A 14,870-nucleotide genomic window follows, 5' to 3' on the forward strand; every position below is an offset into this window, starting at 1 on the left:
TCCGAAATCTGCACAGGACTCCTACCAGTCTGTTGGTTAACTCTGGTCCTGTCAACAGATGATTGTTCAACGAGACTCCTTCATACTTTGCCGAACAATCGAACACCACTCTTATTTTTCCGGGTTTCTGGGGATGATACACCCCATGGTGCGGTATGTACCATGCCGGGCTTTTGCACAGTTCTTCAGGAGGAACTCTTTCTGCATCTCCACGCTCTATTGTTTCATTCATGAACTTTGTGTAGTCGTTGTGATATTGTTTGTCTCTTTCAAACCTTTTCTTGAGGCATTTGAGTCGATGTTCTGCACAGCTCTTGTTGTTCGGTAGACTTGGTCTGTCTTCCTTGAACGGCAAAGGTAGCTCACAATGTCCATCTTCTTGTACTTTCACTCCTTCCTCCATGATTGAAATGAAGCGCAAATCTTCTTGGGAGAAATGAGAGTCTTCCACTTTCTTCTCATTGAAATCGGACTCTAGCACCTTGATGACATCTGATGGTGTGACTACTTCCTTGACTTGTGTGCGACAAATGTAGTGCACTTCCTTCGACAACTGCTCAGATGTTGGGCTGGGTGTCACTTCCTTGACAATAATCCTGTGGCTGCATCCAATAGCATCTCCATAGTCAACACATGGATCAACACCTCCAACTATTGTCCAGCCAAGATCTGTTCTTTGGGCGAAGGGCTCATTGTCTTGTCCTGACACAACTTCTCTCGGTACCAGTGCTTGTGAACAGTTGTAACCTATGAGCAGACCAACATCGCATTCAATCAGAGGGGCAATCTCTTCTGCGAGGTGCTCTAAGTGAGGCCATGCTCTTGCTGTCTTGGGTGTGGGAATATGACTTAGATTGGCAGGGATGAACTCTCTTGTGTAGGTCATGGGAAGAGGGATTCTCTTTGTCGAATAGAAGCCTCTAACTTGTAGCCCTAATAGCTTTTGACTTGGAACGACTGAATCTTTGGACGACAGTGTGGAGAGCTTTAACTGCACATCTTTCTTTTCTGTGTCCAGAACGTCTGCCTTTTCTTGCAGAACAAATGTCGTGTCACTTTGACTATCCAGAAGGGCGTATACCAGTGTTTCATGTTCCGGGTTGCTTGTTGTGGATAACCAAACTGGAACGATTGTGGACGTGAGGTCACTCTTATCACTTTGGATCACACGATTTGAGATAGCCTCGCTTGTTGTTTCTTTACTTTGTTCTTTAGTTTGTTTGGTGTCCTTCGATTCTTTCATCCCTTTAGTATCCCTTTGTTCTTTCTCACTGTCCTTAGTCTTTCTGGACTCTCTGTCTCTTTCTTCATGTAAACATGTTGGATGTCTTCCCTTGCATGTATTACAGATACTTCTCTTTTCACATTTCTTGGAAAGGTGTCCAAAGCTGAGACATCCAAAACACAGTCCTTTGGATTGTACGAACTTCACTCTTTCAGTTATCGCCGTTTCCATGAACTTTCGACATGTCTGAATGTTGTGATTGGATTTCTCACAGAAAACACACTTCTTTGTTTCCGTTTTCTCTTCTGCGCTGCTTACAAATGTCTTTGCTCCAACACTTCGAATCTTTGGAGTCTTCATCTTCTCGGAATCATTTGCTTTGAGTGCATGCAACGAGGTCACTGGATTGCATGCTATCTTGGCCTCTCTTGTGACAAAGTCAACAAAGTTGCTGAATGTTGGAAATGAACCACACTCTTCTTCAATCTGAATGACTTTCCTATTCCATCTTGCTGTAAGCCAATCAGGAAGCTTGCTGAGCATTCTCTGATTCTCACTGCAGTCGTTTAGGACTTCGAGACTCTTGATTTGGAACATTGCTGCTTCACAACCTCTGAGAAAGTCTGAGAACTCTCTTAGTTCAGCACTGTCCTTTGTTCCAATCTTCGGCCACAAGGAAATCTTATCTCTGAAGGCTTTGGCGATTACAAATGGACTTCCATATCTTTCCTCCAGAGTGTCCCAAGCTCCATGGTATGCCGTGTCTGTTCCCAACAGGAAGTAACTCTCAACAGCCTTTCTTGCCGGACCACCAACATACTTGCGTAGGTAGTAGATCTTTTCAATGACTGGGATGTTCTTTCTTTCAATAAGCATTTGAAACGACATTTTCCAATCCTTGTACTTGATAGGATCGCCATTGAAAACTGCGGGTTCTGGAACTGGTAAACGGCTTATGTTGATGGACTCTGCTAATGCTTTAGCCAGTGCTGTTGTTCCATCTTCCTGTGTGGCATCGCCTATAGGTCGCCCTCTCGTGGTGTCTTGTGGCATAGTAAATGGCTTAGCAATTGGATTGAGTACTGAAAGTGCAAACTTGGGTTCAGCATGACTCACTGATCTTGATGTGGTCTTTCTTAATTTGCTCTTGTCATGCAGAAGGTCAGATATTTCTTCATCCGAGTTGCCTTCTTGCTCATACACTTTCAGCCGTGCCTTAGCAGCGTTCATCTGTTTAACTGTCTCTAAGCGTTCAAGCTCTCTTTTCTTTTGCTCAAAAGCTCTTTGGTTTTCAGCGTTCTCTGCTTCTTGCCTTGCAAGCCTTTGTTTATTCTCCAATTCAAGATCTTCAAGTTTCTGTCTTTCACGTTCCATTTCTTCCATCACCTTGAGAGTAGCTTCTGTTGCAGCCACTTCTGCTGCTGCTTCTTGCCTTTTGACAGACAACTTGCTTGAGTGCTTGGATCTTTGGGAGGTTGCTGAAATGAACACTGAGCCAGCTTCACTCCACTGAGCGGATCTTTCTATATCCTTTCCACCTTCTTCTGCTGCAAGATTCTCTTGTGCTTGTCGTATGATCTTCTGAGAAACTGCATCACATGTGTCCACTCTGCGGCGGGTGTCTCCATCCGGAGTTTCATAACTGCGTAGGTCTTCATAGGCATCTTTCACCTCTCCACAGGTATATCGGACTTGAACGATGTGAGTTTGCAAACTTGCGCTAACAGGTGCATCAAGTGCTCTTTTGGCTTCTTTAGCAGCAGTTTTCCACTTGTCATAACTGTGAGTGAAGCGAGCTTGAAGCTTTTTCTGCTTTTCTTCACGCAGCGCTTGGCCTTTCTCAGTGAGTTTTCTCAGTCTCAAACTTTTCCTCAAGACCTCTTCTGCAGAAGCTTTACCAGTGCTTAACTTTGTTTGGCCTGTTGAGCTTGTGTCTGTAGTTTCTTCTTCAGGACTTACTTCTTGCAGCAACTCCACAGCTTCAGGGTCATAGTCCTTTTGGTCGGCCATGTCACTATTCTTCTTGTGTATGAACTTTGGGCTTAATTACTTGACTTTAACTTAAAATGTCTTTACTTTAGTTGTGAGTAGCTTTAACTCAACTTAAATACCATTCAAAGGGTGGTTACAAATAATCAACTTAAAAGATCTCTCTTTAAACGATGAACTTAAATGTGTATTACAACACTTACATCAAAATAATAAATCTTCTTCACTTGTTACAAAACAGAAAATAACTTCAAGTCAAAGAAAATGATATGACTTGCCCTTTAAGTACCTTGATGTACCCTTTAAAATGTTCAAAACACTTGTAATTCAACTTAAATATGCTTATTAACAGTCTCTTTGCTACAAAAGCAATTTCTTGAACTTAAACTTGTACTTAAGACTGCAGCAGGTTACCCCTTTAATGCACTTGTAGAGTCCCTTTAAAGTTAGCTAGGTTAATCCACTTCTTCACATTTAACTTGTTTTAAACGTGTTACTTGAGGGTAGGTTAACCACGCTGCACTCCTGGACCCTGGTTGCCTCTGGTTTGGGTTGTCCGTGCACGCAGTCCGCGCATGCAGTCGGCCTTTCCTTTGATGCTTAGAGCGCGACGTCACTCCTTAACGAGCTGCTCGTTGTCGGCTCCGCGGCTGCGTCTGGCCCCGGTCTCTCCTCTCTCTTCTCCAGCACGATGTAGGCTGAGTTCTGACTGTTACTCCCTCAGAGTTAATCAACGCTCAAGTCATCCTCTGGTTTCCACAGACATTTATTTGGCTATCATGTCTTCACATGCCGTAATCATGCCAGTACAATGCCGTCAGAACTAAAAAGTTAAGACAATAAAACTTAAAATAATGTCACAGATAATCACACAAATCACACAGCTTCAATAAAATACCTCATTGGCCGCTTAAACTCCAAGGAAATAAAGTTCTAGTCTTAATTGGCTTCTCTCTCGGACTCTGCTTCATGTGGGTGCCGGTGGCCTCATGTTGCTCTGTGCCACGCCTATGCTGTCCCCGTAGCAACTCAAATTAAAGCGGAACCAAAAATACGTTCTCCCCATATTTTACATAATTTTTAAGAAATGAAAAACAATGAAATATTAAATATTAATTATGAACTGTATTGTCTTGTATGAATTATTTGTCCTTTTTAATAAACAATTAAATTATGAAATAAAATATTTAAATCTGCCTGGACTGCAGCTACAATATTTGTAATGCACAAGTTGTAATGATCAGATGACTTTATACGAGCTGTTAATGTAAAATAGCCTGTCCGAAGGATAGTGTCAAAAATCCAGTGATCCTTGTTAAATGTTTTTCCATTTGTTTATTATCAGATAGAATTGATGATCTGTAATATAATGACAAGAAAATACTTTATTGATCTCACAATGAAAATAAGACGACCATTCACTTATTCACTCAGAGAAAGCCACTTTTAAGAAAGTCTCTTGGTGTCAGTTAATTTTGGCTGATACTCAAAGCCCAGTATCGGTATCGGAAGCAAAAAGCTGGATCGGTGCATCTCTATACAAAACATGATAAAAAAATCAGGTTAATTTACTCATACATCTGACTTTGTGCCTCAGAACCAGATCATATTTCTTTTTAACAGATTCAGATTTTTTGGTGTATGCAATGGATCATGATAGTACAAACTGTTTCGACAACAGTGTAAACAACTATAAACAACAAAGCAAGGTTACAGCCAGTCAAATTCAGTAGAAATGTTCCTTCTGCTCAAGCAACACTGCTATCACATGTTTCTGCAGTGTAATTTAATTTCTCTAAATCACTAAGTTCAAAACGGCCTTTTTTGCATTCTCATTTGTTTCTATGAAATATTCATGTAATATTTCCCTTTAATCATCTGCACCAAACAATAATAAACTGGCACATGAAAAAAACATGAGCCATTTGCACATTTTCTAATGAATACAATTATTGTTTCATAATGAGATTTGGGGAAGAAAGACTTTGCAGCAGTCCATCAAACGAAGTGTGATGTGTTTTGTTTTAGAATTGGAACGACACTAAAAACAATTACAGCTGAGGCGAGCTTTCACACAATCCAGTCATGAATCAGGGCAGCTTTGTGAAGTCAAGAAGAGGAGAGCCAAAAGAGCAACTGGAGGAGAAGGTTTGAAAAGCACGGCTCTCCATCTTAATCAAGAACTACTGATGTGGAATACGCTGAAAAAATACTGGTACGTTTCCCTTCTCCATAAAATAAATATATCAATTTAAACCATGTGAATGCTCTGACCTTCTGCTGACTGCACACAGTAAATCCACCTGAGTCATAGCAATGGATTTTGGATAGAAAAGAAAAAAAGGATACAGCCTTCAGGAAAGTGTCACATAGATAGAACAAAATGGGAGACAAACTGCATAGTCTTTCGTACAAGGCTGCATGTGAGGAGAGAGATGTGTCCTTAGCATTAAAATGTCCCCATGAAAGGACGGGTCAAATGGAGAGGTCAGATTTCCCAATGGGGACAGCAAAGTGTACAAATACAAAAACAATGAAATTAAAAACTACACTTTTTTGGAAAACGTGTCTATTGTAAACTAAAATATAGGAAAAACACATGATATGTTGAAAAGTTGAAACTTGACTTCGCACTTCGAATGTAAAGGTCTAAAAAGCAAATATTACCAAGCCAAAACTCATCCTCCAGATTTCCAAAGCCAGCGCGGTAATCGTTCCACTTTCTGGAGAAGTCGGTCAGCCCGTTCTGTCGGCGCTGGAACACCTTGAGACAAAATGAAGAAACAATTACATATTTGAGGACCATAACTCATAACACATTTCTTGTTTACTATTATGCTCCCATTAAAAGACAACCGTAGTATTAAATATAGCAGCGTTATATAAGTAAAAGTCTTACAATCCAACCCCCGTCGTCCGTGGTCATGTCGCAGTACACCTGCACGCCTTGGCTGGGGTCTCTGTTGATGTAGATGGTGTAGACTCCGCTCAGTGTCTCTCCGTTGAGCAGGTGCTGGGCGCAGTTCTGAGGTGTAGCAAACAAGCGGCTCCCTGGAGATGACAAGATGAGAAAAAGTTGACAGGACGTGCTTTGTGAAGCTTTTCCCTTGTACTCACCTGGGCCAAGTGGAGAACTGTGTCTGCGTAATAGAAACACATTCAGGATTCAGATGGCCGCTTGTTATTCCCACAGCGTATCTAGTGATCACCTTCAAAGGCAGTCTTAATGTTGTCATAACTACTTTTAAGTGGTGCTCGGAGCTGTGTGAGGAATTAACTCTCTCTTAAGTGCAAAGTTGTTTGAGGAGGATCTTAAGGATTTTTATGGCCAGAAACAATCTCCAGTCAAGTTCTCCTTAATGAATGGCTCCAGGCTGATGACATGTCTACTGTCATAATGAAGAGAAGATGGACTTGGGAACGGACAAATTATCCTGCTCTATCACCAAAACAGCCCTTTTCTGGCCTCCTGAAGGCAAACAGAAGAGAGGACGCCCCAAGACCACCTGGAGGCAGACAGTGGAGGCTGAGATTAAGGATTATGACCTCACCTTGAGCCTTCTTCAGAACGAGGCAAATAACTGGAGAAGAGACTTTTTTACTGTCCTACACACCCAAGGTTACTGTCCTATACACCCGAGGCCACAACCTATTCCCCCCCCTGTTGCATGAACAGGTGAAACAATCGCAAATACTTCCAGGTGGCCATATTGTTCACTAATGTATGTGTGAACACGCTCTTTAGCAATCAAACCTAAATTAATATAACTCAGCGCTCAACACTAAGGCCAACAAAACATTTCCACACTATTCCAGCCTCTATCTGCTATTAAGGTAAATTAATGGATACTGGTGTCAAAATGTGGCATGTTTATGTTGCTACCTGGTGATTAGCGACTTTGTTATGGTGCCTCTAACTCTTGTTTGACAAAATACAAACAGAAGACATTAAAGATTCAAGCCCATTGTTTAGTAAGTGCCACCCTGCAGCTGCGGCTTAATGGAAGTCTCTCTCAGTTGTCCGCAGGGAGGGGATGTACAAATCGTGCCTGGCTTTAGAGATATGTCATTATGCACCTTCCAGGGAAAAATGCTAAGTACAGTGTTTGGGTCCATTTATCATTGCGAGTGTATAAAAGTATGTGTTTTTTGCACCTGTAGTGAAGGTAGTGGACACAACAGCGCTTGTGTCTAGTCCCCTGGCAGCCTGAAGCTTTACGGTGTATTCTGTAGTCTCAGCCAGTCCCTCCAGGCGGATCCACGTGTCCTCGGAGTCCAGGATCAGCTCCTTTGGGGACAAGACAAACACACACAGGTGAAATCCTCTAACAGGTAATTATTTAAAGCTTGTTCAGCACAACCTCCAGCTACAACTGAATAATATTATAGCGATAGTATACAGTGAATAATGGGGTAATTTCATAAGAGACAAGACCAGAGGTGCCCAAAGAGCTGCCCGGGGACCAAATGTGGCCCTCAGACAAAAAATTTTTGGCAATTAAGCTTCTTGTGGAGATGGCACATACAGTATAGCCAGAGATGGCAAATATCTAAGGTGATTGCTACTGTGCTTCTCACTGTCTTTCACTGAACCCCAACTGTAACAAATGTTAATAATGTACACTGCATTATGTCCATAGATTTTTCTGATAAATGATCATGGATGTGTAACTGTTTGCTCTGTCTAGAAATGGCATCCTTTTAGCCCATTTCAAAGACAGAATCCGCACCGACCGTGCCTTTGTTAAGCCATAAAGAAGAAGGAGCAGACATTTTGGACAGCTATCAAAAGATAAAAGACTCCTGTGCGGCAGCTGGGCTAAAGAGCTGCTAAACACCCGCAAAAATCATCTTTCTATTTTTGGTGGTGTCACGGTGGTCTTTTGTTTCTCACAAATTCCTCTCGCTTCCTAAACCTGAAAAGTTTATCAACAGGATCAGAAGGAAGCTCGACTTTGTCTGCTCCTGTGTTTGTGAATGAGAGCACATGAGCATAAATATATTTAAATAATTATATTTGGCCTCAATACACATCAAATATGAACAAGTGCAATTAAATATTCATAAAGCTTGGAAAATAGCCACCAATTCCATGCAACGTGCCTGTGTGAATTATGCACAGGAGCAGCTGGTTAACGGTGTCTCTGCGTCTCAAAGGACCTGACCGTTTGAAATAATGTTGACATTTTTACCATTAGATAAACAAGTGGAAAGTGTGAGGCACACTGTCGCTGCAGACCCATACACTGGCTGTTCAGTAAGGCGTAGAGTTTTTGTCCTTTGAATTGAATAGAAGGCACTATCAGTCCAGGCACGGACACAGCTAGCCTTTACAAACTATTAGCGCTCTGTTAATCAGATAAGAAATATATCCCTCGGCCTAAGTGTTTTCGTATGAATGATAAAAGGCCATTATCTCATTGAGAAGAGGGGGTTGGCTACAGACCAATAAGTAGAAGGGACACACTTAACAGCACATTTATAACAGGACCAGATCTGCCATTAAAAAACAGAAAAAAATTGAGGTTTTCCGAGGAGCACTTCAATTTCTTCCGGCAGCCGACAATTTGCCACGAGCACAAGTGGTTTCAGTCATTTGTTGTTGAACTATTCAAATTGAAGGGGTGCAGGAGTTGCTGAGGTGACTATGAGGGCAAGCAATCCTCAAAAATACAAGGATATGTTGAAAAGCACTTTTTGACAGCTTTCCATGAATATAGAAACTTGTAAAACTGTGTTTATAGTTGCTGCTACAAAACACAACGGCCTAGTTTGAACCAACATCAACAAGCTACATTGTCCAATAGTAAGGATACGCCTCAGTCTCATGCAATCAACTTAATATATAGTTGTAGGGTGAGGCAGTTAGGACCCCTTTTTTGTAAATTGTGGCTATTTTATAGGCACAGTTTAGTCAGTCACTCCTGAGCTGTCTTGCACGGTGCAACCGGAACAACAATGTGACAGGGTAAAACATTTGGCAGACTGTAATGCAAATAAATGCCTCTCTGAGTATTGATCTGCCTCTAAAGGTCAAAACATCACTTGTTGTGGCTTCCCGAGCATCGCACGAGAAGCAGCGCATAGTCTCCAGGATGCAACATTTTGTGATGTGTATGAATTATTTTGCCATAATGATTTGCGTTTAGAGCCTGCTGAAATACAATTATTATTTATGCAGTGTTCTGTAAGTGTGAGTGACACTTAATGTAAACCTAATGTAACCTAATGTGAAAAAAAATATATCAAACCAAGTAAGCATTTAATATTAAAGTGTATCTATATCTAATTACTTTTTACTCCCACGAAGCTCTAAATTGATGACATTTTTTAGTCACAACCCACTTGCAGGACATACTGTCAATTAAATGACTCCTATTTTGCAGGGCCATAATCATAAATCCCATAATCCAGAACAATTGTCAGTGTGAACAAGCAGTCGCTCAAGGGCTTTGGTTTGAAAACAGGACATGTTATTCTTTAGTGTTACTTTAAACATGTACGCGCCGTCTGTACTTGCGTTGGTGCGACTGTGTGCCTTCGCAAAATGCCGGCGCTGGTGCCTCTGATAGCGCCTCTCACTTGATCTCGCACTGAGCCACTCTAAGCTCACACCAGCCTCCACTACAAAGGCCAGCGCGGTGGGCAGCGTGTGTGAAAGCCTAATGGCCGATTACAGTCTCCCGCAAAGCCTCATGGGAAGCATTTGCAGTCACTTCATTATGGCACGTAATATGTGCTCTGCTAATCAAACAGTTGTGCGTCAGTCTTCATTTTCCAGACCCTCAAAGTCGCTTATTATTCCTTCACTTTCCAAACGAGATCATGTGTCGCCACAGCTGCCCTGGGGTGGACTGGTGGAAACGTGGCACCCAGTTTGTGCCAATGCTCCTTCAAAATGCATTATTATTATTACTATGTTCCACTACTAAGCTTGATTCAAATAAACAACATCTCTACAGAGGCAATTTAATATAATATGTGTGTTATTGGCTATATTAAGGGACTTTGTGATTGAAAGATAAAATTAGAGCTCTGAAGGGCTTGCCATAAAGTTTTCATTAGGCGTTACATGTCTGGAGTGTTGTTCAGTTGGGTCTTTTTTAATTAGGTAATTTGATTGAGGACATTCTCTTCTTCACAAAATTGAAGGATAAGAACTTTCAGTACAAGAAGTTCTCAAAATAATTACACAATCCTTAACTATTTCATGTGGTAAGGTGATCTGTATCTTCCTGAAACAAGCTGTTCTAGTGTGAATGTTGTAATCATGTGTTATAAGAAAAAGAAAACTGTAGATAAGGGGCATCACGATGTATGAAGCAGGGACAACAGAAATGGCGTGAGCGCGTACTTTGCGGCTGCCGTCAGCAGACTTGTATGTCAGCATGTAGTTGTCGATTTCCGCGATGGGAGGTTGCCAGGAGATCAGGGCGCTGCGGTGGTTGACTTCACTGGCCGTCAGGTTCAGTGGGGCGTCCATCGCTACAAAAGGCAATGCAGACAGGCAGTTAACCATTAGAAATACCATTGTGAATGAGTGACAGAGTAACTGAAATGAAATACGTTAATAACCCATGATGTGACAGCTGACTACAGGGGTCTCCTAATAAATAACTTTTTGTTGCATAAAAGTATAAAACAGAGACAATATTGCATTAATGTTGTTGTTCTATTTTCAGACAACATAACAATAGTAATAATACATTTTATTTCTTTGGTTCATTTCTAAGCACTCAAGGTCACCTTACCTATCAAGGAAACATATTAAAAGTACAATATAAAACTGTAAGTTTGCAAAGTGAGGAGATAAAGTGAAAGTAAACAAAAATCCCTCCCCTCTTAAAACAGAAACCCCTTCTCAGTTTGCAAAATGAGGAGAGCAGGAACAGAATTTTCAAAAGTAAACAGTAAAAAGCTCGTCTCATTGGTCAATGTTGGAGGACACTAAACTCTGACTTGTTGCTGAGATTCGGGAAGGAGGGGCTTTACCAAAAATAATGTATTTGTATTGTTACTTCCTTTGCATCAAAATGCAAGAGCAGGAGGACAATTTTGCACATTTTATAAAATTTGTAAAACATTCAAAACAGACTTCCAGACTATCACTTTAAAGAACAATAAACAAGACCATATAAAGTTCAGGCAAATAAAGCATCCGGGTAAACATAATGTCCAAATAAACATCAGCAGCAGGTGGGGACAAGCCGCAAGGGTGTCCCGGCTCCAGAACATACAGACTGAGGCTACATTCGAGTTTCAAAAGGGTGCAAATAGAGTTTCTCACCATTATAATACATTGGTATGCCATTAAAACTGAGGGGGCAAACATTTCAAAATGAGGTTGCAATGCGCCCTTTTGCACCCCCGTAGATCTGGGCCTGGTGTCCCTGTCCCTGTCCTTAGACTCTCCGACATGGGAAGTTTTGACATTTGACCCAGAAGCCTCTGGCAAAAGATCATGAAAAGGCAAGAGTCTGGTGTGTTGTAACTTGTGTTCACTCTGTAAAGCTAAACGGCCGTCAGATACAACTCATGTCTCTAACATGTGGAGGCAGGTCTGAGCTGCTCAGTGAAGCCTTGTGACAGTTTACTGTACAAGTCCATATGATGAAGCTTAACAACATGCTCAAAATAGATAGGGCAGCAAGCCCGCACTCATTATTTCTGGGCAAGAAAGCAATTACTAATATTCAGTTTCTTTCTTTTCAGATTCACCAGTGCAAATAATCGGTGTGACTGTTTTTATACAAAGCTTTTAACACAAAGGCATTTTTAATACTTGTATTGCTGCTATTCCATGTCTGAATTCATAGTTTTGACAAATTAGGCAAGCACAAAGTCATTTGAGCTACAGCAATGGGCAAGGTTCACTTTTGAGGAATAATCTGCCAAAATTGAGGGTTATCAGTAACACTCAACAGACTGTGTGTTTGCTCGCTCATCCTGCATGTACAGTATGCACACTGATTGTAATGGGACTGCAGATTTCCCTCTGGCAAGTCTACTACTTCTGCTACTTGCCAGCCTTTTAACAAACCAAGATACTGCAAAAGTGAACACAGAAAGCATGACAGTATCTTTGGTAAAGTCGCCCAGAAAATATAAATAATACAAAATAAGGGAAACATGTCGTTTTTATGTTTTTTTATTGTTGCTTGAATCAGTGTGTGCATGCTTGCCTTAAACTGCCCAAAAGATATATAAGGCATAAACATTCCCATACATCGACTTTCAAGCATAAATTCATACTACAGTGATTTTCACAAAAGCTTAGCATAGTACAGCATATTATGTCAGATGTCCTTCCAAATTACACTTGTTTCTCAGTTGCTTTGGTATTTTTGCATTTGTATTCAGAAAATGGAAACACAACTTCATGAAAATGAAGAATGGAACGAGGATGTGATGAACACATCTATCCCCATTCACCAAACAAATCCCTCCAATTAAAGTGGACACCATGTGTCGCATCTGTAATAGCTTCAGGAAATGACAGCTTGCTCAGCCACAATTAGCCTATTAGATGCACTCGTTTGTTTGCATATGGTGAGATACCATCACAAGTGGTCATTTGGGAGCCTTCCGGTGCTGCATTCAAAGTGTGAAATGATACACTTGAGAGCCCACAGTGGCAGTAAGAGATGCAATCCTAAACCACTTGACATTTGGGTGAATTTAGTTTGAGAACAAAATAAAATATAAACTGAATACAAATTAGAACCCGAGATTAGGGCTGGACAATCCCTGAGACAATCTGCTTTTTTTGGAGATATTGTCAAATCATTATTCAGTGGTTTTAAAGTTTACTGCAGTGCTATGCTTAAATACAGCCACTTCTCCCACTCACTGATCATACTGGTCGGTCTCGTCAAGCTCTGAGTGAGTGACAAGGGCGATACAGATACTAAGAGCACATGAATCCTGATAGAATCCAAATCGTGATCGCCCAGCCCTACCCAAGATATTATTATTGACTTGTGTCATTCAGTAATTTTCTAATCGATTTGGTTTAGGTTTTATATCAGACACGGAATTTCTTTTCTTCATTTTTGAAGTGTGTAGTCTTGTATTTAATCAAGCGTTTGCAATATTACAGACCAAGATTAGAAACCCACCCAGATATTTCATCTTATACACTCTATGGATTTACAACACATTACATCATATTCTCGGGGAGTCGGTCCCCGCACAGGCCCTTTTGTTGACACTTAAAACCACTTCAGTCACTTTAGTTTCCTCACCTTACATCAGCTCTTTCCCCCCCTCTGATCTGCCTGCTGCTACCACAACTATTGACAAGTGCTAACCTTATTTAAGTGCATAATACAAAATGAATGACCTTCAGCTGTGGATCAGTTTCTTGCTGTTACATCACTGGCCCGTCACCGATCACAGCCCTAAGTGAGCTGTCTCCTCACTTCTGACACTCCGCCATACAAGTCTAACGGCGGGGCTTTGGCAGTGGCTATTTTTGCATGTCCGCCCGCCTAATGCTAATCTGACACAAGCCACACATCACTTTTTTACCCCTTTGTCAAAATGTGTGTGCGCACATGGAAATCCCTGTGACAGCACGGTAATTAACACCATGCTTCTGTCTCGAGAACGTTGTGCTGGATGTGTGGCTCACAGTGACAGGCAGCTCATGCTTGGCGCAATTGGGTTTGAAGAAAGAGAAGAGCAGAAAAAAATAAATGTGGGTGGTAATAACACTCTGCAAAGGAAATTCAATTGCCATTCAAACATTGCTTTAGCCAGAACAATGTTTTCACTCTTGCTAACTCTTTCAGCAAAATTGTGACGAATGTCTCTCACACAAAAATTCTAAATAAGTCTGCACCCATGAAAAAAATGCAATTGACAAGTATTGAATAATTTCCATTCATTCAGACATTTTCTGCCGCTTATTCAAATTGTGTGAAGCCTGGTCTTCAACTACAGGAGCTCTAAGTTAAAAGTTAAACAAAGGCAGTAAGTATTTGCTGTAAAAATACGTCAGTATTCAAAGTTGGAAGTACAAATTAGTTGAAGTGCTGTGAATAGTACGTTTCAGGCTTCAAAAACATGACAACTGCACCTGCATGGCAACACAATGGCCGTCAATTCTAAGTATGCAGTCTCTGTATTTGTGAACTCCGGGGAACAGACTTGCGGGTGCAGACTCGGGAGCATGGACTTGTTTTTCAGAGTTTGGAACGAGTAAACTTGATGTCATCACAGGAAGTAGCTTTTATAACATTAAATCACCTCACTTTTTTATTTATTTTTTTATTTTTTACTATTTAACTGTGTACGCATTTCCTGTCTATTTGGCACACCCTGAGTGATCTTATTGAATGCCGAATGTAACAAGTGAATTTCTCCATTGTGAGATCAATAAAGGATTATCTTACTTTATATTAAATTAAAAGGATGATACATGTGCTCAAAGCGAAATGGATTGTGGGAAATATATAAAACGGACGGAGCAAGTTCTCACCCAGGGAGCGGACTTGTAAAGAAGCGGACTTTGAATTGGAACAGGACTTGGGCCACGCGTGATGACGTTTCTCGAGTCCACGAGCACAAAGTCCGCACAAGTACACAGATTGACAAAGGCTGTATTGGTGAATATGCTGCTAAATAAATGGATGGGAAAAGTTATAGTAACTTG

General features: G+C 41.0%; 1 protein-coding gene across 2 annotated transcripts in view; it reads right to left on the reverse strand.

Moving 5' to 3' along the window:
- The window catches only part of tnr (tenascin R (restrictin, janusin)), a 133,145-nt gene that overhangs the window by 10,814 nt on the left and 107,461 nt on the right, over nucleotides 1–14,870 (reverse strand). For both annotated transcript variants that reach the window (XM_079570262.1, XM_079570263.1), the window contains exons 25-28: nucleotides 10,569–10,699; nucleotides 7,370–7,502; nucleotides 6,114–6,265; nucleotides 5,882–5,978 (exon numbers count right to left, since the gene is read on the reverse strand). In XM_079570262.1, the coding sequence (XP_079426388.1) occupies nucleotides 5,882–5,978; nucleotides 6,114–6,265; nucleotides 7,370–7,502; nucleotides 10,569–10,699 (513 nt within the window). The remainder of the gene's footprint in view (nucleotides 1–5,881; nucleotides 5,979–6,113; nucleotides 6,266–7,369; nucleotides 7,503–10,568; nucleotides 10,700–14,870) is intronic.

This window comes from Gobius niger (genome assembly GCF_951799975.1).
Source record: "Gobius niger genome assembly, chromosome: 13".
Lineage (NCBI taxonomy): Eukaryota > Metazoa > Chordata > Actinopteri > Gobiiformes > Gobiidae > Gobius > Gobius niger.